Genomic DNA, 27,305 nt, shown 5'->3' with positions numbered 1-27,305 from the left:
TATCGTTACCCTGTCAGTGGAGTAAATGTGTCTGCAGGTCCCACATATTTTTTGTCGGCAGGGTGATGTTCCGTTTTGTTGAGGCCTATTCAAAGAGCTCCTGACAATCATCATCCTGACTACTAATATAAGTCCCCTGACTTTGACATTAAGCTTTTATAGGTAACTGGTGATTTATATTAGTTTCACCTGTCTTTATGAAATTTGGAGAGTATTTAGGCGAGGCATTTGATTTTGGCGCAGCGCTGCGTGGATTCTTTCAGCACCAGCGTTGCATGCCTGATTTGGGCGCCCGGAGTTTTAGCCAGACGCCTTACAAATTAGTAAAAAAAAGGGTAATATCAGCCACTGGCAATGGCTGATGTCCGAACAGCTACAACTTGGCGTGTGAATAATAATTAACGCGGGCCTGGAGTTTGTGCAGGAGCAGGGTCAGTCGTTTTTTTTCAGCTTCACCCTGCTCCAAAGTGGCCCACGCTGGTAATGAATGGACTCGTATTTAGGGTACCTAGTCTTTCCTGTTTATTTTTCCCTTGTTCTTTTTTAGTTGTGATTATTTTTCTCTTTGTTTCTGCTATTGAAAATCAGGTCTGCTAAATTGTCATGCTAGATAAGTGTACATTTCTTACAAGTAATTTTCAATTGCTTTCTCTGTAGAAGGCCGATCATTGAAGGATGAAGAAATCTTACAGGATCTTCCAGTTGGCACAACAGCTACCTTATATTTCAGGGATCTGGGCCCTCAGATTGGATGGACAATGGTAAAATAGCATCTCTTTTAGATTCTCAATATGTACATCTTCTTTCAGCTGAAATGTTCTGGTCTGATAATTACCGTAGCTGTTTATGTGGAATGATTTATTTTTTTAGGTTACATGAAGGATAAGATATATATATATATATATATATATATATATATATATATATATATATATATATATATATATATACTAGATATATATGGATGATAGCCTGCCATAACATGGGCTTTTTTAATACTCTGGGTGATAAAACTTTTTTTGAAGGGGTCAGTTGTGGCAACTACTAACTTTAATTATCCATTGGCTTATTTTATGTCTCGGAGACTGTAGCAAAGTTTAATACTCACCTATCTAGCAATAAAGTAACATGCTGTAGGGAGAAGATAGCCAGTGGAAGTGTTCTGGCACTATCTCAAGTTGCCAAGCAACAAGACAGTATTTTCAAAATGCTTAACAAACATGACTAGAGATGGCCTGAACAGTTCACTGATGGACAGTTCCTGGTTAACTTGGGCTGCTTTCCATTCGCTTTTAATACACATTTTTCCTCCTCTCCCCCAGAGCTTTTGTCTAATCCATGTTCAAGGGGATCTTCCCTACCTCTGGTGCCCCAGGAGGAGGTGGGGGCCGACAACTCCCGGGAGGGGGTTCATGGTGGCATCTGGGAGTCCCCTTTAAGAAGATAGTGGGATTGGACTGCCGAGCTAGCTCGCCCATTCAGCTTTCTGTGCTTCCACAGCAGTGACCAGTCCGGCTCCATGCATGTAGCATGCAGCGCTGCATGGTACTACTTCTCTATGCTCCCTTGGTGGTCTGGTCACCTCTGAGGGTGTAATTTCACAAAAGAATAGTGGGCCAGATTTATCAAAACATTTCCAACAGTATTTTCTTCTTAAACAGTTCTAACTAGCAGGGGAACTGTTCTGTATGATAAGAAACTTCTTAAATCTTACTTCCTAGCAGCAGTTTAGCATGAATTTCTAGAACTGCACTACAGTTAAAGTGAACCTCCGGACTAAAAATCTACTCAGCAGAACTGAAAAGGCTTAGTGTTTTTTTAACAGTTTCACAGCATCAGAACTTTGTTTTTCTTACCAAAGCATAATTTTTAGCTGCATTTTTAGCTAAGCTCCACCCATCAAAGAAAAAAAGCCCGGGCTTTTTTTCCCTGATGCTGTGTGGAGCATGATGGGATTTCCTATGTTGTTATTCACGTTGCCTAGCAACTGGGAGAGGTGCTCAGGACACAGGACAGTTGGAACTGTGTACCATGCTCCCTGTCACCTCCTTTCAACCAAAAAGATGGATGCCATCATGACATCAAACATTTGCCTGTTCTTTTAAAACAGGGTGGGTAAGAGATTATATTACCTATCTATTTTAATTAACATACCTAATGTAACTTAATGACAGTATGTTTGTTTAGGCTGGAGTTCCTCAGAAAACTGCAAATCCATCCCTAAACTGCTGCAGATTAAGAAGTGCTTAATAGCACTTCTACAGATTGAGCAGTGCAGGCTATACATGATTTGTGAAGGGCTCCTCCCCCCTGCTGAATTCCTCAGCCAGAGTATTTTTTGTATCAATACAGCAGATGTATTGGTTACCTCAGCAACAGCAATCTCCCTCACACATTGCACTGTCTAAGAAACACTCCTAATTCCTCCTATTTTAGAACAGTTTAAGAAGGAAACTGCACTATCTAGTGATTTCTTAAGATGTCTGAGATAGTTCTGCATGGATTTCTAAAACCTACTAAAATGTTGTCTCAGACATTCTTGATAAATGTCCCCCGGTGAACCTAATGTGTGCAGACAGTGCATGTTAAGTTTACCAGGATTTATGCAATTTACCTTGCAAGTTACTCAAGTGAATTAACTTGCTCTATACATGCAACACTTAAAGGGAACCAGAGACGCCGGACATGGAAAAAGAAAAAAGATCTCATAAATACCTGGGGCTACTTCCAGCCCCATAAGCCTGGATCGCTCCCACGCCACCGTCCTCCGCTTCCTGGATCCGCCGGTACCGGGTCCCGTCACTTCCGGCGGACGCGGCCAATTGTCCGCATGATCAGGGGATCCCTCCATATCCTTATGCGTGCGGCTGCGCAGTATGCAGCCGCACGCGTAAGGGTATGCCGGGAGCCCCTGTGATGCGGGCAATTGGCCGCGTGCTGACGCCGACTGGTTGAAACTACGGGACCCAGTACCGGCGGATACAGGAAGCGGAGGACGGCGGCGTGGGAGCGATCCGTGCGTATGGACCTGGAGGAAGCCCCAGGTATGTATAAAATCTTTTTTTCTGGCGTCTCTGGTTCCCTTTAAGATACATACATCAGATGATGTATGGGCAGATCGACCAAGAGACAGATCTCTCTCTCTCACCGAATCTGATCGGAGAGAGATCTGTTGCTTGTCCATAAAGCACAGGCCGATCAATTTCAGCATAAAATCTCTTAGGAATCGGCCTTGTGACTCCGCATCCACTGCTTCGATGTCCCCAGCGCTGTACCCCCTAATGTAAAATGTACCCTGTGCAGTATACTTTACCTGTCCGTGTCTGCCGCTTACTCCGTACTCTGTGATCCATCCACGCGCCCCACGTGATTGCATAACGTGGGCAAGTGTATATGGACAGAGCTGTAGACTGTGGTGGACACCAACAGGTAAAGTATACTGCCCCAGTGGTGTAGTAGGTAACAACAATGTGTAGGATAATGTAATAGATGGTGGTACTCACTAAAGAGGGTTGCAAACGGGTAACTGACCAATGAAAGCAGGTGGAGATGAACAAACCCTACTCCACTGGGGTGTCCAGATGAACTGGACGTGGTCGCTCTCTAGGTAAAAGATTCCAGAAGGTTGTAGAAGTGGTAAACACCTAACCAAATAGATCACCCCTCCCAAGGGCGGGTGGGAAACACAAGGGGGGAAGAGGCGCCCAATAGGTAATACAACTGTGTTAAAAACAGTTAAAATAGAAAAAATGAGGTGGCTTACCTCATAGGACGACAAATTCGTATAATAGAAAACAGACTTTAAATAAGCACATGGAAACGCTTTTTGTGGGTACTTGCACACTTCCTCAGGGCAAGTACCCGCGAAACGCATTGCCAAGTGCTTATTAAGAGATTAAATAAAAAAACATGATTACTCTACTACCCAAGAGTTTAACTTCAAATAGTTACTATGTACTAGGTCTTTTAATTTCATGAATTTTATTTTATTAATTTTGATATTTTGTTTTCTGTCCCAGGTTTTCCTAACAGAATATGCAGGTCCACTTTTTGTATACTTTTTGTTTTATTTCCGGATGCCTTTCTTCTACGGGCTTGCCAAGGCTTTTACATCCAGTCCCCATTCTGTTGTACAGTAAGTTCAGTGATTACACAATAGACTTATCTCCACCAGTTTAATCTTCTAAAAATGTTTTTTTTTCCCCATGTATGTGTCTTTGTAGCTTGGCATGCTGTTGTCATTCGTTTCATTATATTAAACGGCTGATTGAGACAATATTTGTTCATCGTTTTTCCCATGGCACAATGCCCCTAAAGAGTATTGTTAAGGTAAGAGCATGCTATAGCTTTGGGTTTAACTATATAGATGTTTAGATGAGATTTTCCTGTAGACCATAGCTGGGCTCAGTTAAATGAGAGGAGAACCGTGGGGGGACTTATTAATTGTATGGCCCTAGTCCAGGCATTCTGCATGCCCATTAAGCAGCCTTTTTAGTTGTGGTGAATTTCTGCTCTTTGAACACATTTGGCTCCTACTCAGGTGAACCTTTTAGTAAATCACTCTCTTGGCACAATCAAATGTAGGTAGGACAAATTAATAATAGCAAAATATGGGACCAATACTGCTTCCAATCACTTTGAAGTCACAGAGCTCACATGAAGGAATGTACAGCAAATCAAAGCACTAAAAAAGGATCTCTGTCACAAAGCATTAGAATGCCTTTTTGGAGGGTATGGTATACTACATAGATTTGGTAAAGCTGTAGAATCAAGACTGTATGGTGATTGACCACCTTAAGGCCCGTACAGACATCTGACTTAAAGGGAAGCTTAAAGTGAACCTAAAGCCTACAAAAAAAACCGAGATGAACTCACCTGGGGCTTCCCTCAGCCCCCTGCAGACGATCGGTGCCCTCGCAGCTCCGCTCCGATGCCTCTGCACCCGCCGGCGACGACTACCGGTTTCGCCGTCACCGGCCGACAGGCATGGGAACGCGAGTGATTGTTCGCGTTCCCAGCCTGTATATCGCCCCCTATGCTGCTATTGCGACCTCCTGGCCGCAATAGCAGCATAGGGGGCGATATACAGGCTGGGAACGCGAGCAATCACTCGCGTTCCCATGCCTGTCGGCCGGTGACGGCCAAACCGGAAGTGTTCGCCGGCGGGTCCAGAGGCATCGGACCGGAGCTGCGAGGGCACCGATCGGCTGCAGGGGGCTGAGGGAAGCCCCAGGTGAGTTTATCTCATTTTTTTTTTTTACTTTAGGTTATCTTTAAGTCAAATAAAAAAAAAAGATTTTTAACTTACCCTGGACTCGTACTGTGCCCACGATGTCATCCTGATCCCCTCCGGCCAGCAGTAGTAACCCCTGAAACGTTGGTCATTTGCCATGCGCACCCTAGTCACGCTCCCGCCACCAGGAACGTTATGTGTATGCGCAGTTGTGATTGCCACATACAACGCATGCACAGAACACTCCCTGCCACAGGATCGTGATCAGGGTGCACATGGCTCGGGGCAACGCATGTGCAGTAGCCGCTGACTGGCGGCGACCGGCCAGCTTTGCAGGGGTCACCGCTGCTGGCCGGAGGGATCAGGAGGACATCATGGGCACAGTACGAGTCCAGGGGGCTGGAAAAAGCCCCAGGTAAGTAAAAATCTTATTTTTTTATTTTTTTTTTTGACTTAAGCTTCCCTTTAAGTTGGCCAATAACGACCACTTCAGCCGATAATCAGGCGTTTGTACGGCAGCCCCCAATACCAAACCCACGAGCGAACCACCTTCCTGCCGCGTGACGTCATGTACACACTGCTCATGGTCCCTACGTCGCCCCGCCCCACATAGCAACACAGCGCATCGCCAGCTACACAGCTGACATACCTGTGTGCAGCCTGGCCCAGCAATGTTGCCCAAAGGGATAAGGTTCTGATACCCCACAGGTGACATCAGTCAAAGGTGTATATGCACCTTAAAATGAACCCGAGGTGAAAGTGACATGGAGGCTGCCATATTTATTTCCTTTTAAACAAATACCAGCTGCCTGGCAGCCCTGCTGATCTATTTGGCTACAGTAGTGTCTGATCTACACCAAAAACAAGCATGCAGCTAATCCTGTTAGTTCTAACAATATTGTCAAACACCTGATCTGCTCCATGCTTGTTCAGGGTCTATGGCTGAAAGTATTAGAGGCAAAGGGATCAGCAAGATAGCCAGACAACTGGCATTTCTTAAAAGGAAATAAATATGGCAGCCTCCTTGCATTTCCTATTTGTACCTTACTGGAGTGGTCTGCAGAGAAGGATGGACTGTAAGGCAGCTAAAATCAGACAGAACAGTTTTTTCCAAGCTGCGACAATTCTACATTTATAGCAAACACCAAGTCTGGTTTGCAGGATCAGTTAGGAATGGATCTCTTAAAAAAAAAAAAAAAACCTTAAATCAGGAACCTTGTTAGAACAAGAAATAAACCAGCTGAGAGAAGATGTACTGGACAATCACATAACATAGTAATGGAGAGATTGTTTTCCAGAACTGCTTCTACTACTGGGGATTTGCAGCATGGCTGGCATACTACATCAATCACCCTCTGTATACACCACCATGTAAGTTGTCACTCATTAAATCTCAACAATTCATGTTTTGTTATGTTTATTTATTAAAAATACACTATACAGTATTTTTGTTTTTTTTTGCTTTGTGTTTTGCAGCATATGGAAAAAAGCAAATAAGCCTGGCTATGATCATGTTTCTGGTATGTCCAATATGAGTATTATTATTTTGTACAAAAGTACAACTAGTTAAAAAGTCTTGACCAAAAAAGCAGCCAGTTGCAATGATGCTCATTCATTAGTTACTCAGACTATGGCCTCGATTCATAAAAGGCTGTGCGATAAAATAAACCTGGACGTTAAAAATACCGCATTCTGTGTTTTAGACTTTTGTGTGCTAATTCATAAAAATGTTCATAGGTGCGGTAGAAGTTTGGTAATTTACCGGATTCAATAGACAAAAACTTGTTCGGTAACAGCAGAGCAGTGTGGAGCTGTCTGTTTTGTTTCACGCTGTTCCATGCAGTGAGGGTATTACAATAGTAAGAGGCATCCCGACATCCCTTTAGAATGTGCATGTTTATTTTACTGCCTCTGCTTGCTCTGAATCTATTAGTCTTTCTTAACATTCTATTTATTTGCCACAGCTGAGCTTAGATGGACTCCAAGAAAGTTTAAACATGCCCTGCTTAGGTAATTTCCCCACTAGTTCCTCTGCATCTTCAAATAGGAACCTAAATGGTTAAACGGCGGAAGGGCTCCAGGGGAAACCGCTTTTGTTCCATTTTCTCTGCTTGCTGCCTGGGGGTAGAAAAGCTTGTTCCACCCGAGAAGCCTTCGCAACCTATCAAAATCCGATCAGCGGGACTTGCAGAAGGCAGGGGCTGTTTCTATTGGCTATGTTCCTGTCACTCATAGTTCCCTCTGCTTCTGTGAGCCACGGCTGGCTCAGCACAGTCTCTTACAGTCCTCACACTGTTTACGTCACACCAGAGGTGCCGGTAATATTTATGGGCTTTACCGCATGCTGTAGTATTTATGAATTGACATTTACTGACATTGTTTAGGTGTTTACCGCACAAGTCTGTAATTTACCTCACAGTTTGGTAATTTCAGCTTGCCATGCGGTAACAGTCTTGATGAATTGACATAAGTGCTTGGTAAAGTCAGCTGTTTTCTGCATTACAGTATGTGGTAATGCTTTATGAATCGAGGCTATTGAGTCTATATCTGGTGCTCTTAATACTTAAATATTCTTCCAGTTATTTTGCTTGTCAGATTTTACATGAGGTATCTTCACCACCTCCTCACCTCACATGTGGACAGGCTAACTCACCAGATATTGTGACCAAATGAATCGCTCAAACATGTAGCAGAGGTCAGTTCAGCATTCTACTTTGGCATCCTAGAAATGAAAGAATAAATATCAATACTATAAGAGAACGGCATATGGTGGTGCCACACCACCTCCCGAAGAAGTGGGTGCAACATGTGGGGCAACTAAGGGGACTCCCGCAGTCTTCTTTCCTGGCCCTCAGCATACTGCGCTGAATATATACTGTATCTGTACCATGTCTATACTGGTGTAGGAAGGCTATCAGATGCGCCCTTATTCTAATTCCTACATGTTAAATTCTGGCCCGCGGGCCAAATCTGGCCCCCAGAGCCGTCAGATTTGTCCCCCAAGAGGTTTCCCCACTTTGCATTATGTTTGGCCCACTCTAGACCACCAGGGAAGCTATATTGGAGGCAAAGCCCTAGAACACCAGGGAAGCCATCCGGGAGAGGGAGGGGGAAAACACTAGACACCAGGGAACTGTATGGGGGGGGGGCACTAGACACCAGGGAACTGTATAGGGGAGGCACTAGACACCAGGACACTGTATAGGGGAGGGAGGAGGAACACTAGACACCAGGGAATTGTATAGGGATTGAAGGGGGGGGGGCATTAGACACTAGGGAACTTTATAAGGGAGGGAGGTGGCCAGCTGTTATTGAGGTTGGCCCATGACTGGATCCCAGGGTTCATTTTTGGCCCACCTATTCTGTTGGAGCTAATTTTCACTTAGCATCTTTATCATGTTTGCAGCCTTGATCCTATATTTATTTTTCCTGATGTCTTTGGCTTATGAATTTTGAAGCACTATTTTTGTGCACTTTATTAACCAGTATTACAATACAGCACTGATTTGTTTGGAACCCGAGTATATTTAGATGTGATGATTTTTCTATTGCACTGAAGTACCGTAGCTCTTTATATTGGATTTTAAATGGTTTTATTGTTACGAATTATGTGATGAAATAAAGTATTTGCATGTATATATTTCAGCAGGAGGTGCTGTTCATACGCCATTCCTTTCTCCTATAGTAGCAACTCTATATAGATGTTATAGGCAGGGTTTTTTTTCCCCGCATGTGAATTTGCACTAGTACTTAAACCAATGTACACACATTGACAGTGACGCGATCGGCAGGAACTACGAGAGCGGCGAGAACGCGTGGTGGTGGTTAGATGAAATCTATGCCCTGGCTGGTATTAGGGGATCAAAAGAGGGTGTAGATTTCATGCCATCCGTAAGCGGTTAAAAATATGGCAGTCACCATTGACTTCTTACTTGTGGTGCTTTAATGGAAAATGCTACTTAATACTGTCTCCATGCAAAAATCTCTCAATCTGTCCAGGTTTTGCAAAAGTAGACAAGGTTTTCTGTTTTGCACTGTTCTATAAACCAAAGCGTACAATAAATAATGCATTGTATCCATAGTTGTCAATACATTTAATTTGTACTTTTTAGCAGTTTTAGAAACTGATAACTGGATGCAAACTGAAAGTGTTAAATAAGTTTAAATTGCATTATGACTTTTATAGCTTTGATACATGATTACTGGAAGTGGAATGGCTCTTTAAATAATGACACTTAATATCTGTATATGTGTGTGAATTCCTGGTATAGTTCATGAATGCATATTTTATCAAATCCTGCAGCTGAGCCTGGCTTCTACAGAACCATTAATTATCTCGCTCTCTCCTATACAGATGTGTGAAACTGGTAATTTCTCCATCCACGTAGCACTGAGTAATCTGAGAGTAGATGGTACGTAATATCTGTTTTCTTCCCTATCTGAAAATGGTGCTTGGGAAATAAAGCACACACAGTATCTTCCTGGCGAAAGCTAAAGGGAACAGGTAAAAATAAAATCAAACAGATACTTACCTAAAGAGAGGGAAGGCTCTGGGTCCTATAGAGCAGTGGTCCTCAAACTAAGGCCCGCGGGCCGAATGCAACCCCCAAGGCTTTTTCACTGGCCCCCCAAACTAAAATGTATAACTTATAGATGTTGCCCACTGCACCCCTCAATATCAGCGGTCCGCATTTAGAATAGCAGTGCTGGCACCACCCATCCACATACATAATGAGCAGTCATTCGCTGGCTTCCAATGCAATTCTGCATCAGGTGACACTGCTGTTCAACTGGATGGCAGGTTGTCACCTGGGTATGCTTCACTGTTTACACAAAGACGTTCTTTGGGGCGCCTCATGACTGAATGGCTGCTGCTGGGAGCTCTCCTCCAGGCATGATTGGGGGGGGGGGGGGGATCAATACCTAGATCCAATGTAATGTTTTTAAACATCATTTTAAGTATGTTCCGGCCCCCCGGCAGTCTGAAGTATGTTCATCCGGCCCTTGACCGAAAAAGTTTGGGGACCCCTGCTATAGAGCCTTCCTGCTCCTTTCACGGTCCCCTTGTTGCACTGCTGGCTCCCAAGTTTGAATCCCCCGCTGGAGGAGTCTCTGGAAGTCTTCAGGAGCCAAGTGCACCCAAACACAGGCGGCTCGCTACAGCGCATGCAGGAGCGTGTGAGAGACTGCGCTTGCGCAGGCAAAGTATGGAGCCACCCGTCTTCGGGGAGCACTCGGGAGCCTGAAGACTTCCCAAACCTCTTGCGGCAGCAGAGAGCAGAATTCAACAGATCGATTGATTACTGCTATGTGGGGGGTGGGTGGGGGGTGGGGGTGACAGCGCTGGAATGAGGGATCTGTGAGAAAAACTGGGAGGCTCTGTAGGACTCCAAGCCTTCCCTCTCCTTAGTAAGTATCTGATTTTTTTTTACTGGTTCCCATTCACTTTAAGGCCCCTTGCACACTAGTATTGTGAACTGGTTCCCATTCACTTTAAGGCCCCTTGCACACTGGTATTGTGAACCTGTGTTTTGTTATTCTTACCACAAGGTGCCGTGGGTGCAATGTAAGTCAGTGAAGCCTTGCAGAGTTAGGCCTGGAGCCCACTACAAATCACAAATAATTAGCGTTTTGTAAGTGATTTCATGAGCGTTTCCGCCCTTTACTACTTTATGTAGAGGGGCTGGTGAAAGTGAGCAGCATCTATTGCAGGCATTACAATATCTGAGAGTCAGCAATGAAGCCAGATTCTGTAATAAAAGCTACACTGATAAGGCTTACTTCTCCACTGTCTCCCCCCAGCTTCTACTCCAGAGTTAATATATGCAGAGGGGATGGGCAGACAGCAAGCAGCGTGTCAATAAAGGTCCTGGCAAGGCGTGTATAAAGACTGGTCTCACAGGCCATAAAACACCAGTGATAAATGGCTGCTAAATCGCTCCCTCTTAACGATTTTCCTGCCAAAGATGCTTTTCATAGGAAGAAACAGCCAGTAGCAAATCTCTCTGATCCGGTGACTATAACCCCCTAATAGAAAAGCATTTTGCAGTAGGAACAACAAACTGAAGCAGCATTTTATTGCTGAGGTTGTCTCGTTTGTGATGTGACATGAATGTAACAAGTAAGGCCCTGACTCAGAGGTATCTATAATGGGACTCTTGCACTGAAGTGGATGGTTAGCGCAAATATGCAATGTATAAACATTTACAGTACAGGAAGATTTAAAGGGTACCCGAAGTGACATATATATCATGATGAGAGAAACATACCGTATGTGTGTAAAATCCCAATCCTACTTAGAACTAGGCTACGTTTTTTCCCTTTTTTTATTACTGTAAAAGCTAGAAATCCAGGGCTTAAAGGACCACTAAAGAGAAAAAAAGTAAGCAGTTAAAATCTGACAGAACCGACAGGTTTTGGACTAGTCCATCTTCTCATTGGGGATTCTCAGGGTTTTCTTTGTTTTCAAAAGCATTCCCTGAATGGCAGTTGCTAAGTCTAACTGCCAAAATAGTGTGTAATGAGTAGGGAGGCTGGCTAGTATCTTAGTATTTTGGTAGTTAGACTTTGCAACTGCTGTTTAGGAAATACTTTTGAAAACAAAGAGAACCCTGAGAATTCGGAGAAGATAAGCTAGTCCAAAACTGGTAGGTTCTGTCAGATTTAAACTGCTTACTTTTTCGCTATAGTGGGCCTTTAACATAGCAGTTTCTCTGCTGGACTGTAGTAGCTCTCACTGATATCTAATTAGAGCTGATAACACTCAAAGAACAGATGAAAAAAAGGTCAGTAGTTCAATATTTGTCAGTATGGGAGCTGAAAAAGAAGGGTCAACATTAACGGAGACAATTAAAACTTTAAACTTACATTTTTAACTATTAGATACAAACTAAGACTATGGGATATCAGTTCTGTTGCCATGGAAACCTTTACTTACCTCCCAACTTTTTGAGATAAGAAAGAGGGACACTTAAGCTCCACCCCTGCCACACCCCTAATCACACCCCCTAGTCAAACATACCATAAAAATGTCATAAGTAAAATATGTTGTTTTATAGTTCAGACCACACTAGTCCTTTTTATCCTGGTTTATTGTCCTTCATAATAACATTTGAAGATAAGAAATATATCAATTTAAAGGATGGGAACAAAGTTTAGAGTAACTTAAACACATTTTTTAGTAGATAAAATACATATATTTACATATATCTGTACATGAATCCTGAAAGAGGAACAAATGAGGAGGAAAGAGGGACAGAGGGACTGGGTTTCCAAAGAGGGACTATCCCTCCAAAAGATGGACATTTGGGAGCTATGTGTAGTAACATGTACATGTAAATAAATAATATTACAACCTCCATCTAATGGTACATACCTCCAAATAATATTACAACCTCCATCTGGCAGATGAGCTTTTTGTCCCTAAACTTTTACAAAGGACTAGGGGACATGATCTGCGCATTGAGGAAAAACATGTTAGCCATTTATTTAGGAAAGGGTTCTTTACAGTAAGAGTGATTAAAATGTGGAATGCATTGCCACAGTAATTGTGGCAAATTGTATATCTGCGATTAAAGTGGACCCAAGTTAAAAATACAAGATTTCAGAAATAAAATCTATTTTCTAAATTATAATAATACATAGCAGCCTTTTTCAGCTGCATGATGACAAATATAAAATATTTTACATTTATTGGAGAAACCCCTCCCTTCCTTTCAAATTGCCGGGATTTTTCCGGCAAACTGGTGGAGTAGATGGTGTCCGGCAATGGAGGAATTGCTAATGGCTGCCCCCAGTATAACCCTAGCTAAGAAAAGAGAAGGGTGAAAAGCATGCACTGAAATGATCATAGGTTTGAAGGAGTGTTTATTTATCTTTGTATGTGTCAGAGTGGTGCAACTAAATATTTTTAATTAAAAAAATGTTTGGTTTGGGTCCACTTTAAAGGGAACCTTAACTGGTGGGTAAAAAAAAATTCACTTACCTGGGGGCTTTCCCAAGCCTCCCGCAGCTGTCCTGTGCCCGCGCCGGTCCTTCGGTGCCCTCCGGTCTCCCTCCGCGGCTAAGTTTCGTTTTCGGACGACTGCCAGTCGTCCTCGGGCAAAGCGTCCTCTTCTTCCGTATTCCCCGTCGTAAAGAGCTGTAAAGCGCGTCCGCATGACGCGTTTGGCAGCGCTTTGTTCGGGTAAAGCGGAAATAGCCGATCCCAATCAAATCCGCTCTACTGGGCAGGTGCAAAGGACTCCCGCCTGCACAGTAGAGCAGATCCGATCGGGTTTGGCTATTTCCACCTTAACCTGAACGGAGAGCCGCTAGTGCACCTGTGCAGTATCGAGGTAGGTAAATATTTACCTTTAAGTTTATAAAGTGGAACTAAACATTAGTTGAGCGTAGCTTTCCATACTAAGTGGTTATTGTATAAGACAAGAAGTAGATGTTCTGTATACTAGTTTGTAGGCACCATTATCGCATTAGATGTCAATGATTGCTTGGAATAAATTGGATTTCATGTATGATTATTTCTCAGGTCCCAGATCACGAAGGTATCCCTTCCCTACAAGAAATCCATTCACATGGCTGTTTTTCTTTGTGTCATGTCCGAACTACACCTATGAGGTGAGTGTCTGATATTATAGGAAAGACATACAAATGCAGATTAAGCCTTTTACACGCTTTCAATTATGATTGGCCAATCACTGACTAATATTACCACCTCCATGTCAACAAATTTAAAATACTATGATTAGATTGTGTAGGTAACCACCCAATTTGACCACCTCATACTACATGGAGATGGTCAAATTGGTCATTGATTGGCCAATCGTAATTGAGAGGCTTTATTGTTCTGTTTAGTTACAGTACTGCCTTTATTACAATCCATGCTGACAAGGATATATCTGCTCCCAGTTACTTGGATATCAGCATAGGGTTTATAACACAAATAATGTTAAATGTGCATTTCATAGATCTTAATCATGTTTGGTGCAACATCTCTCATCCCTCATTTCCATCCTTTCTGTCTGATGTACAGATTTGTGTATTTTTCTAGTAATAAAGGCAGCAGGTTGGTATAGTGGTTGTACTCTTGCCTCACAGTTCTGGCACCATCTGTATGGAGTTTATATGCTCTACCTGTGTTTGTATCAGTTTCCTCTCTGGGTACTCGGGTTTTCAGACAATATCTCAAAAACATACTGTTATGTGAACTGGTTTTCCCCCCAAAAAAACCTATTGTAGACTATGGCAGGGGCAGCAGATTATAAAGGGTGCACACACAGTATACATTTAGGGTCCTTTCATACTTGTTGCGATGCAAATGTTCTTCAATCATACCACAACAGTAAAAAGAAATGGCATTGTAATTTAAAGGAATACTATCGATTCACATTTTTTTCAATTGACACAGGAATTGTTTGAAAAGTGCTGCTAAGTACTGGTGTATACATTTTAGTAGCAACTTCTTTGTTTACTGTTATCAAAATACATTCAAACTTTACTGACGCCAAAACTGAGGCTGACTGAGCCATGAGGAGAGGGGAAATTCCCCTCACACTTGATCAGTTAACTCTATGTGTAGCTCTGTGTGTGACAGAGAAGAGAGCTCCCAACAGCTGCAGCTCCTGTGTCCTGTGTTTCTGACTGAAGTGTCTGAAGAGAGCAGAGGAAATGTAACTAATTGTCACAGCTTTTCATACAGTTTTTGCTTTCAGAGTTTGATATGTTTGATATTTGCTTTCTGTAGTCTAATATGCAACTCTGGCTGTGCATTGAAGCAGACACCCCTTCTGCAATTGATTTGTCACAATATAGCTAAATCCTACCCTCAATAAATTACAGCTTTTGCCTCTGATATTTAACATGAAAAGTAGGAAAATGTTAACACAGCTACTTAGACATTATTTGCACACTGTCATTTTAGAACACTTGGGTATCGATAGTATTCCTTTAATGGTAACTTAACCTCACACGAGCGTACAGTGAGGCTTACATTACCATGTAGGTACTCCTCACTGCCAGTGCGTTACTTTGTATCGCAAGAGTATCTTTTGCATCGCCCTGACAGAAGCCTTCACATTGCACCGCTCCACAAGCAATGTTATAGTTCCATAGGGCCATCATTGCTTTGTGTCGGCATGCACCAATTTTGTATGACACAACACAATAGTGCATGTGTGAAAGGAGCCATCTACACACCCTGGGTAGCTTACTGATCATGCTCTGGGTGACTACGGTGGCTCGCCTTATCCTGCATGTGCTTTGAGTTCTACATGAGAAAAGCACTGTACAATTCTTAGTTCTTTCATTCATTAGCAATGACATGTTAAAAAGAGCCCGAGGTGAGCTCTTAAAATGTAAAAAAAGTAGGCTACCTGATCCGAGGCCTAAGCGGATCAGGTAGCAGCAAAAACCGCACCCGTGGGTCGCAATGGCACACTTTCAGTTTCGTAACCTCTGGGTCACGATGATGCAAGGAGAGACTGCGTGTCTCTCACAGTGTGCAGGAAGGCGGCGTAGTAACAGGAGGCGCAGCCAGGGAGAGAGAGCTGCCCAATGGCAGCTCTGGAATCCTTGTAGGAATGCTGCTCGCTGGCGTTTTGAACAGGGAATTCCTCTACCCTGTGTTTACCTCCGAGATAGCAACAAAAAGTTACATGCCTCTGTGTCCCATCTGCCCACCCAAGAACCACCTCAGGTCCTCTTTAATGAGACCCTGCTCTTTATCTATATCCTACAAATTGATGTATTGCTACAGGTACCCACAGGGCCGTATTTACCATAAGGCATTGTAGGCACTTGCCTACAGGCGCCTGATGATGGAAAGGCGGCTCACTCTCCTCCCCAAGTGCCTCTTTCCCTCCTCCCCTATGCAGAGCCCTCAGCAGAGTGTAAATGAGAAGTTACTCACCCAGCTCTCAGCATTCCATTGATGAGATCTCCCTGCAGTCGGGGGCACCATTAGCTACTTAATACTGAGGGTACCTCTGGCTTCCCTAATACAAAGGGACACCTGTAGCTACAGGCATGGGAAGTAAGGAAGAAGTGACAGCTGAGACAGACAGCACACTTGCGGTGTAGCTTGGTGGGGGTTTGTAGGTTCATGAAGGGTGAAGTCTAGGGTGCCTATAAGCTCCTGTGAAGTAAATCCGGACCTGGGTACCCATGAACCTTTTGGCCGCCGTGCACAGGTTATCCCAGTGGAGAGGTGCCACAGCTAGGGTAGCACAGGGAGCACTCTGATTTCTACCTCATCTACCACACGCTGCATCAGGGCTTCACTTCCTCCTGGGAGCTGCGCTGCATGCTGACGCCCTCAGGCTACTGATCATTACATGACGTGATCAGGACCCGGAGTGTTTCTTTTTGTCTTCTGACATAATATTCATTAAAATGTATTTTCCTACTTTTTATTACTCATACAGTTATCATATTTGCTTTTGTGCACACATAATCTTGTCTGTTTACAAATTAAAAGTTTCCAAAGTGTAGTTTTTCTTGCCCTGAAAGCTGGCATTGCATTTTATTATTTTTCTATTATAACTGCTTTTTATTATATATTAAAATCTTCTAATGAGCTATTCTAAACTCTGTGTGTGCCTGAAGCAGAAACAGTTTCTCAGAGAGTGTTTGTTTACATTCCAGTGTTGATACATTTGTGTTTAACAAGTGAAAAAGTGAAAAAAACACAATTGTGTTCAAACTTATCAATCAAAAAAAAATCTCATTTATTTTCACACAAGTTTAATCGAATTGGGGTAAAATTGGACAGCAAAATTGTAACATGTGGCCGCCATAAGACTTTTTTTCCCCCATAACTGTATGAATGTGCGGTTTTAAGACGTGACGTTGCCACAGTGAAGGGAGATGGCAATAGTGAGACTCTTTACAGTGTTTAACAAACAGATATTACTAGTTGTGTTAGTAATTTATGCATGCATACGTTATGTTGATCAAATGCATTATTATTACGCTTGAACCTTACAATTTTTGGGGGTATTTTTTTATAGGTGGGAAGCTGGATTAGTTTCACAGTGATGACTCAGTGTGTGCCAGGTAAGACTCTAACATTGGGACCATGTGAATATAAGCAATAGATATCCATACTTGAGGGGTCCTAACAGAGAAAATAATGAAACTGACTAACAATTGGTAAAGCATTTCAGAGTATGGCATGCACAAACGTCAACTGCTAAAATAACCAAAAACCCACATTTCCCAACCACTTTTTGAGTATTCTTAAAGCAGGGGCGTAACTAGACATAATAGAGCCCCCCTGCAAAAGTGATAGCATGAGGCCCCCTGGTCCCTGAACCCCATGAGGGTCACTACTGCAAACCAGCGAATGGAAGCAGAGATGGTTCTGCTGTGAAGCAGCATCTAGAAGCAGGATAAAATTACAGACGTCCTACTACTAGCTACTCTGCATGGGTAGGGATGTTTTTTGTGAGCGAACGGGGAGGTTTTCTTGGTAATTGGCTGCATTTGCGGTTGGGTAGAGGAAGGAGGAGGGGCCCTCAAAGCCTCTGGGCCCCCCTGCAATGGCAGGGTTGATTGTTCCGTAGATGTCTTAAAGTGAACCAGAGATGTACCATCTCTAGGCATAATTTATATTTACCCAGGGCTTCCTCCAGCCCCATGAGCAGCGCTGAGTCGCAGTCCTCCTCGGCCCCTCCATTCTGGTGCTATGACTGCCGATAATCCGGTGAGTCACCACCAGTCGAGGTCTTCTGCGCATGCGCGGCCATGTCGCATGCGTGCCCCCGCCGCACTCCTGTCCTGGAGCGTTTTGTAGGTGACACTTTGCCAAGTCTCCATCGAGACTCTAGCTTATGTACATGAGTCCCCCAATATCACATAATGGTCTGATATAGCTCAGCACAATCTGATTATTTTGTCCATGGCAACAGCACTCTTATCAATTAGCTTCTGAGTGAAGTTTGATTATTAATGCGGCACAAAAGAGAAGAAGCCGGGCACAGCTACATAAAAGAACTTTATTGTGGTTGGGTAGACACAGTGGTAGACAGCAGTGGGGGAGAAAGGCCTGAAAGCTGTTTCGCAAGGATTAACCTTGCTTCTTCAGAGGCAATAGCATGTACAAAACACAAATGAATATATATGTAACGCTTGGTGGTGTATTCTCCACAGTCAGCATGCAACGCATGAGCTGGCGTGGAGGAGGTACACACACTAGCACCAGGAAACAGGCTATCCCTAGTATAGTGGAGGGGAGGACTGACTCCAATAGGAGATTGTGGCGCACAGAGCCGGTGCAGATCTGACAGCCACAAACAATGCTTTCGTTATAACGTCTCAGCGCAAAGTAGCGCTGAGCGCATAAACCAGAACTGAGGAGATCAGGACAGGTAGACAGAATGAACGCTTGCTAGCTAGCGGCTACTTAGCGACAGCAAGCGTCCAAAACCAGACAGACTGGAATGAGGCAGCCAATGCGCTGCGGCGATGGCGTGCCTCACAAAGACAGGACAGTCAGAAAATAGCAGGATTAAGATAGATGAACGTAACACAGATAAATATACAATAAGTATGTTTTCCTAGCGTATTACAATTACAGCTATCAATGAAACTATTTGTAACTTCTGACTAACATATGTATATATCGGCAATGAACCGATATATGACATAAGCAGGAACGCTGACTAGGACTGGAGTAATACAGGGAACAGGACTCAGAAGGATTCGCTATCTCTTCGCAGAGATGAACGCAATCCACAAACAGTAACAGAACAGGATTCAGAAGGATTCGTTATCTCTTCGCAGAGATGAACGCAATCCACAAACAGGAACAGAACAGGATTCAGAAGGATTCGTTATCTCTTCGCAGAGATGAACGCAATCCACAAACAGGACCAGGAACAGGATAACTAGCTCAGCGCGGGTGTTCACGGTACGCGCAAACTACCAAAACGTGCTGGAAAACTGACTAACTGAACACAGGAAATAAACAGTTCGTGTACGTATATATCAGCAACACTGATATATCAACGTAACACAAATACAAGGAAAATAATAAACGTGCTGGTATGCATATATATTGGCAATGAACCAATATATGATGCAAAGACCAGCAAAGTATCTTTAACAAGAAACACGATCGGGGGCTAAAGCGACAGCAAGACAGGCTTAAGCTGAAGCTATGAAAACCCAAGGAAACCCTGCAGGAAGCAGATCTTTATACTGAGGTCATCCAATGGAAGCAGACATGCAGATTCCCACACAGGTGAATGATAATCAGTCACAAGCTGACAGCAGGGAAAGACAGACAAAGCTATGCAACTTGCATGGAAAGACATCAGAACTGCCTGAGCTGCAGCACTACTTCCAGCAATAGCTGCTGCAGCAGCGATCATTACAGTACCCCCGCCTTTAAAAGCGGATTCCAGACGCTTTTCAAAACCGAAATTTCCAACAAAACAGTCTGACTGATAATTCATGATGACCGGGACAGCCCGGCAAGACCGAATTCCAGAATCAGTCCCCACAAGACTGGACCCATCAGAACCAGAACCTACAGAACCATGCCCATCAGTACTACAAGCCCCAGTGTGACACCCATCAGAACCATGATTTCCAGAAGAAAGCCCTCCGAAATTCCCTGAGCGATACCCACCGCCTTCCAGGAACCGTTCAGAAACGCCAAAGCCTTTGCAATGCCCACCGGTACTGTCTTTACCAAGACAAAACCCACTGTTGAACCAGTCCAAGGCACCAGGACAAGTTTTCTCAGAGACCTCCCAGAACACCTTGAAGCTCCAAAGAGATCCCCATAGGTCAGAATGCCCCTTAGGCTCACATGGAGAACTATCAAGAACCCCTATGGAACCTAGGGCAATTCCCGAGTCAGGGCCACAAGGACAAACATCAATATCAGGGCTTTCAGGGACCAGAACCATCTCTGGGCATGCAGGCAGACTGGCAACATCAGAACGTGTTCCCACTAAGGAAGCATCAGAGCACGCTAACACCTTAGACACACTTGGGCATTCTGGCACACAAAGAACATCTGGGCACACCGGCACAAGAGAAACCTCTGGGCATGTCAAGGAACTGTGAGCCTCAGGGTCAGCCAAGACAGGACCAAAACCAGGACTGGCCAAAAAAAAATCATCATGACTAAACTTCGCAACTACTGGACTTTTACACGAGAATGCTGGATCAGACTTAGATGTCGCTGATTCCAGCAAAGTCAGTAACAAATCAGATTCAGGGGCACTAACAAGACAGGACAAATCTTCTGATGTATGCACTGAACCAGATAGGGACTCCACAACTACCACTGGACTGGGCAGAGACTCATTTAATACACTGGATTGGAGCTCATGAGGCGCTGCAGAACAAGTCAGTATTGCAGCAGCCCCCACTGGACTAGGCAAAACTGAGGAATTCCCTGGACAGGAAGGGGACTCTGGAACCTCTGCCACAGCGGCCAGAGAACCAGAATCTTTCAGGATACAGGGCTGGGTTTCAGGAACACTCATCAGACCGGACTGAAATTCTGAGATTTCTATTATTTTGACCAGAGAATCAGAATTATCCATGTTACAGGGCAAGACTTCTGAAACATTCAGAGGACAGGGCTGGAGTTCCTCGGCTGTTACAACACTGGAGAGGGACTCAACATTGGTTAAATCAGACTGTGTACAGGGCAAGGTATCTGACACACTTGCTGACGAGGACAATATTTCAATGGCTTCTGCTTTGCTGGGCAGAAATTCATCAAGTTTTATTAGAGCAGACTGTAATTCCAAAACAGCTGCTAGACAAGTGAATATTACTGCAACACCAACTGAGGTAAGCAGTGCTTCAGCCTCCTCTGCTAGAGGGTTTAAAGTATCCAAAGTACTGGGTGAAGCATAAGACTCTGCGACCACAGCTTCACTGGACAGGATCACTGAACAGTCCATATTGCAGGGCAAAACCATGGAAGCACCTGCTGGACAGCATAATGATTCTGTGACCTGAGTTTCATTGGAGAGATCTACTGCACAATTCATGGTACAGGGCAAATTTATTGGAAAATTTTCTGAACAAGGTAATAATTCTGCGATTTCAGGTTCACATAGCAGATGCTCTGAGCTATTCACGAAACTAGAGCGAGGTGTAGAAACAGGAAGATCAAGACACAATGTTTGCGCATCTGAATCACCATTCATTTGTAAAATTGGAAAATTCAGATGCTGGGGTTCTGAGTTTACTAGACAGGATTGCTGGGACTCGGAAACTGATGTAGTGCATCTATTGGCATCTGCTGGATCAGACAGGAGTTGAACTTTATTAACACAGGTAATTTCTGCAGAAGTGTTTGCAGAGACAGGTAAGATTTTTCTGGTGTCTGTTTCACTAAACAAAGAGTCATGAGTACTGGCTAGGCTGGATTCGGAAGTCAGCAGGACCTCTGGATTCTCTGCTGAGAAATTTGCGCAGGGCAAGGTTAAGAATGTATCAGTGGCTTCTGTTTTACTGGGAAGTAACACTGAGTTATCCATGGTACAGGGTGGAATTGCAGGAACTTCAATTTCACACAAAAAGAGCTCCGAATCACCTGCTGAATCAGCCAAAGGTGCTGAAGCAGGCGGGTCAGAACGCCAAATTTGCGAATTCGGAGTCACATAAAAATCATCCAAAATCAGTTCCCACACATCAATCAAGGGAGCCACACAGTCATACCTACACACACCAGCCTCTATTAGGTTATAGGCTGACTTAATGCATGCGTTCAATACCATTTCACTTTTTGCACTGTAAAATTGACAAAATGAACTTGAATCATTCTTCCATTCACAGACCAGGGCTTCCATCTCTCCCCTCTCGAATGGAGGATCCCATGCATACTTAACAGCAAAACATTTAGGCTGATCACAGTCTGCAGATATGATTGTGGCAGGCACATGTATAGGGTTAATTAGCAGGTGATTGGCAGATTCCTTATTCTTAAGAATCTCCAATACCTGTAGCAAGTGTTGAACTGTAGTGTATGCAAACTTCCCTTGGTTCACAAATAAGTTGATTTGTTCAATACTCTGTAATATCTCATCATAATCATACTCAGATAATTCTTTTAAACAAAAATCTTTATTTTCCCTAGCCAGGGAGGAAAGTTCATTAGTAGTTTCATAAGTCCATTTAACTCCCCTGAAAGACAATTGCATTTCATTATCTGTTAATGGCAGAATCTCATTATAGGTCTCAGTCGCTAAGGATAACGATTCTTCAGATTGGACACGTTTCTTAGAACGTTTGCGTTTTGCCTTTGACCTTGCGGTTTTTGGTGATTTATTCAAAGCTGCAGGAAAATTATCAGTAACACTTTCTGCTTGCTGCTCATTCTTGCAAGCAATTGAAGGAGCAGCTGATTGGCCTGCTGCCAGGAGTTCATTAAGAGGAAAAGGCAATGGATCTATGCACAACCAGTTATGGATCACAAACGCTAGAAATTCCAGCGGTCTATCTTTCAAATCGGAATGATTGAGAACATCAAATGCCCACTGGAATAATTCCCCTTTAAACAAAATATAACTTAGTTGGAGTGCCCAGGTTGAAACAGGAGTCGCTTGGAGATCAGGATTGGTCAGGAACCTGGCACATTCAGAGAAAAACTCATTTTCTGTTTCAGAGCTAAGTTCTTCAAATTTCTTAAAGGAACAGGAACCATAATTAACAGTGTCATACTTTCTGGGAATCCCCCCCACAATGGGGATTGGTAATGGGGTTTTCATAATGTAACGCTTGGTGGTGTATTCTCCACAGTCAGCATGCAACGCATGAGCTGGCGTGGAGGAGGTACACACACTAGCACCAGGAAACAGGCTATCCCTAGTATAGTGGAGGGGAGGACTGACTCCAATAGGAGATTGTGGCGCACAGAGCCGGTGCAGATCTGACAGCCACAAACAATGCTTTCGTTATAACGTCTCAGCGCAAAGTAGCGCTGAGCGCATAAACCAGAACTGAGGAGATCAGGACAGGTAGACAGAATGAACGCTTGCTAGCTAGCGGCTACTTAGCGACAGCAAGCGTCCAAAACCAGACAGACTGGAATGAGGCAGCCAATGCGCTGCGGCGATGGCGTGCCTCACAAAGACAGGACAGGACAGTCAGAAAATAGCAGGATTAAGATAGATGAACGTAACACAGATAAATATACAATAAGTATGTTTTCCTAGCGTATTACAATTACAGCTATCAATGAAACTATTTGTAACTTCTGACTAACATATGTATATATCGGCAATGAACCGATATATGACATAAGCAGGAACGCTGACTAGGACTGGAGTAATACAGGGAACAGGACTCAGAAGGATTCGCTATCTCTTCGCAGAGATGAACGCAATCCACAAACAGTAACAGAACAGGATTCAGAAGGATTCGTTATCTCTTCGCAGAGATGAACGCAATCCACAAACAGGAACAGAACAGGATTCAGAAGGATTCGTTATCTCTTCGCAGAGATGAACGCAATCCACAAACAGGACCAGGAACAGGATAACTAGCTCAGCGCGGGTGTTCACGGTACGCGCAAACTACCAAAACGTGCTGGAAAACTGACTAACTGAACACAGGAAATAAACAGTTCGTGTACGTATATATCAGCAACACTGATATATCAACGTAACACAAATACAAGGAAAATAATAAACGTGCTGGTATGCATATATATTGGCAATGAACCAATATATGATGCAAAGACCAGCAAAGTATCTTTAACAAGAAACACGATCGGGGGCTAAAGCGACAGCAAGACAGGCTTAAGCTGAAGCTATGAAAACCCAAGGAAACCCTGCAGGAAGCAGATCTTTATACTGAGGTCATCCAATGGGAGCAGACATGCAGATTCCCACACAGGTGAATGATAATCAGTCACAAGCTGACAGCAGGGAAAGACAGACAAAGCTATGCAACTTGCATGGAAAGACATCAGAACTGCCTGAGCTGCAGCACTACTTCCAGCAATAGCTGCTGCAGCAGCGATCATTACAATATATATATATATATATATATATATATATATATATATATATATATATATATATATATATATATATATATATATATCTTGAAGGCACTTTGACACACATGAGATCTCTTAAATTCGAGTGAACACCACCACCTCACCCGCAGAATGAGACACTCACCCTTATGATTTGACCCTCAATGAGATTAGTTCTACTGCACCTGCATGGTCATTAAAGGCCACCTTTTGCCTGTCACGATGTTCCAACACGTCAATATCCTTTGCACTTGTTTCACATTTAACACCTCAAGCATAAAAACCGCATCCCTCCATAGCGTAAAACCATTAGCATATCCTATATAATAATAGGCAACTGTCCCTGCGTACAGCGTATCTGGGTCCATGCTTTTTGCTACTGCGCATGTGCACAGCACGGACCCAGCCTCACACAGGCAGGAGGACAGGACGGGGCCAGGGAGCCAGGCGGGAGTGTGAGCGGGCGGCCGGGTGTGCGGCGAGTGCGCGCACGGTGGGTACGTGCGTGGGGTGGACGTGTGCGACTGGCGGGTACGCGCATGCGCACGGCAGGTGCGCGGAGACAGAAACGGGCTAAGGTCACTAGTTTATTATAAATTAAAATTGTCCACTCACATATTAAAACCTTGTGTTGAGTTTATAGAGCTCTCCCCCTTAGCGTTGGTCGCCATGATAAAGTTGAACCTGAGAGGCTTTCTGAGCTCACACTTTATATATACCTTTGTACATGTGGGATTGAGCTCTGTATCCGTTTGTGTTTTGGATGCTTTTGCATTGATTATTTGGAAGCACAGCTCGATATATACCCTAACTATTGCAGCCAACGCAGTTTTATATTTGAAAACTGTTTGACTCACAACTCTTCAGAATTACTTGTGCCCCCAAGTAGTTCCGAGGAGAAGTGCATCGATGCGCTCATCCTCGGAATGGTCAAGTAGATCGAACAGCTTTACGACGGCTGGGTGGAGGAACTGTACTATCCAGAGCCTTCCCTCTACCTAGATAAGTATCAAACCTATGTTTCTCACTTGAGTTTGGCTTAAAATGCAGGTTTACTAGAGCCTAAATTGATAAATCTTATTTAAACAACACCAAATTAGTATTTTAGCTAATTAAAAGCAACAGTAAATGCTTGGAAATGGTTTAGAACCAATTATCATGTACTACTATTATATATATATTTGGCAAGGGGTACTTGTGATAATGTTTACTATGCTAGGGGGTACTTGGTGAGTACAGGGTTTTAAAAGGGGGGGTACATACCAATAAAATGTTGAGAAACACTGTACTAGGGTAACCCAGGGTCGCCCAAAACTAGCACCGCTGTAAGTTAAATGCTAAGGGAAGGAACCTCTACAGAAAATCCGTGTGTCTGGAAGCTTTGGGTGGCAGCCCCGCCACCAGGATCAGGTGCTGGAGGCTTATAACCTACACATTTTTTTATTTCTTCTTTGTTAGATTTGTTAGATCTGCTAGCTTCTAATTAGTACTGCTGTAATGTGTATTTATGGCCACTTGGCATTAGGGGGCAGTGTGAGACAATAACAGAGGATTTCTGCTTTCAGTTTCTACTGCTGGCTGAAGGCAAATGCAGTGCATTATCTTAAAGTGAGATAACTCGTTTGTGGCTGTTAACAGGTTAAATGTGTTAACTAGTAAAAAAATTGAAATAAATCAGACAGCAATCAAGCCTGTTTCCTCCTAACCTCTGTGCTTAGCCTCTGATTAGTGCTGTAATGTCTTTCTATAGGTTTATGGACACCAACCTCAATAACAGCATTTTATGGTCTTTTATTGAAATTTTAACAGTTGGACTATTTACACTGATCGGATTCATTCAGATGACAATCTGGGCAAAAGAGAAGCACCACAGGTATATCAGGGAGTTCAAAGACTACCCAAGACTACGGATGTCCATCATCCCCTTCCTGCTGTAATACTGCAAAAACAAAGAGGATATTTTTTATTTTTCTTTTAGTATTTGATACAGAGCTATACCTGAAATGACCAGAAATTTCTTCCTGGCAAAGTGTCACATTTTAAGAGCTATTTTGTACAGTTCTGCCGGCATAATTAAAAGATCTTGATATTTAAAAGGTCTTCTACTTTAATTAATTAAAAGTAGAACACTCCATCAAGAACATTCACAGTAGCCTCCTTGTTCACTGTGTAGCAGATCCGCCTCTCCGCATTTGCATATTAAACAATACAACACGGAGGCCCTTATTTAAAGGAAAATCTGGACTTACCTGGGGCTTCCTCGAACCCAAAACCCATACCACCAAAGCCCCCCCCCCCCCCCCACATGCGCAGGAGGCTTATGACATCCCCCATGATCAAATAGGGTGCGCAGGATCCCTTTAAATCACTTTTTTCTCTTAGGATTTCGGTTCGGGGATATTTCACACCCAATTAACAAAATGTCTCTAAAGCCACCAGCAAGCACGAAAATAATTGTTATGGTACTTTTTATCTACTTTTTGGTTCATTTTCAGTTGCAGAGTGCTGAAAAGTTATTTTAAAGAATACCTGTAGCAAAAAAAAAAAAAAATCACCCAAATGGGTGCTTAACTAGGTAGAGGGAGGCCTCTCGTCCCACTCCTGCTCCCCATTACAGTGGTTGAACCCACATCGGCAAGCCCTTGTAGACGGAGCTCGGCCACACAGACGGCTCGTACCTGCCCATTAGCACAGAGCCTTGCAGGTTCAGCTTGTTTCCACTGATCCCAGCTACTGTGCCGATGTGAGCTGTCCTGCACGTGTTTACTCATTCTCATAAGGCAGCGGGGCCACGAGCTTCAGGGATTCTTAGCACTGTGACAAACTGGTGGAGGAGGATGGGGAATTCAGGGGATTCTCTCTACCGAGTAAAGTATGTGATTTTTTTTTTTTTGCCCCCCAAAATTCACAGCTTTGCTTAAAACAGAAAAGGAAAAAATGCATCTCCTGAGAGAAAACTTAGGAGATAAAGTGAATGAATGAGGCCCTGACTCATGCATGTCAAACGTAATGGCGGACTGATTCAGGTTCTATCTGCATAGATTAGTACAGGCTGAGTCTTGA

General features: G+C 43.5%; 1 protein-coding gene across 5 annotated transcripts in view; it reads left to right on the top strand.

Moving 5' to 3' along the window:
- Positions 1 to 26,338, top strand: part of LOC137522524 (very-long-chain enoyl-CoA reductase-like) — an 89,841-nt gene extending 63,503 nt beyond the window's left edge. For 4 of the 5 annotated variants that reach the window (XM_068242597.1, XM_068242599.1, XM_068242596.1 and 1 more), the window contains 9 exons: positions 658 to 761; positions 4,020 to 4,135; positions 4,224 to 4,329; positions 6,532 to 6,604; positions 6,710 to 6,753; positions 9,588 to 9,645; positions 13,761 to 13,849; positions 17,239 to 17,284; positions 26,052 to 26,338. In XM_068242597.1, the coding sequence (XP_068098698.1) occupies positions 658 to 761; positions 4,020 to 4,135; positions 4,224 to 4,329; positions 6,532 to 6,604; positions 6,710 to 6,753; positions 9,588 to 9,645; positions 13,761 to 13,849; positions 17,239 to 17,284; positions 26,052 to 26,179 (764 nt within the window). In that variant the 3' untranslated portion in view covers positions 26,180 to 26,338. Of the gene's footprint in view, positions 1 to 657; positions 762 to 4,019; positions 4,136 to 4,223; positions 4,330 to 6,531; positions 6,605 to 6,709; positions 6,754 to 9,587; positions 9,646 to 13,760; positions 13,850 to 17,238; positions 17,285 to 25,992 lie in introns of all 5 variants that reach the window. The other variant, XM_068242598.1, reaches the window with a different exon arrangement.
- The last annotated feature ends 967 nt before the right edge of the window (positions 26,339 to 27,305 follow it).

This window comes from Hyperolius riggenbachi, chromosome 6 (genome assembly GCF_040937935.1).
Source record: "Hyperolius riggenbachi isolate aHypRig1 chromosome 6, aHypRig1.pri, whole genome shotgun sequence".
NCBI lineage: Eukaryota > Metazoa > Chordata > Amphibia > Anura > Hyperoliidae > Hyperolius > Hyperolius riggenbachi.
Note: the sequence above shows the minus strand (reverse complement) of the source record. Positions and strands in the feature narration are given on the sequence as shown.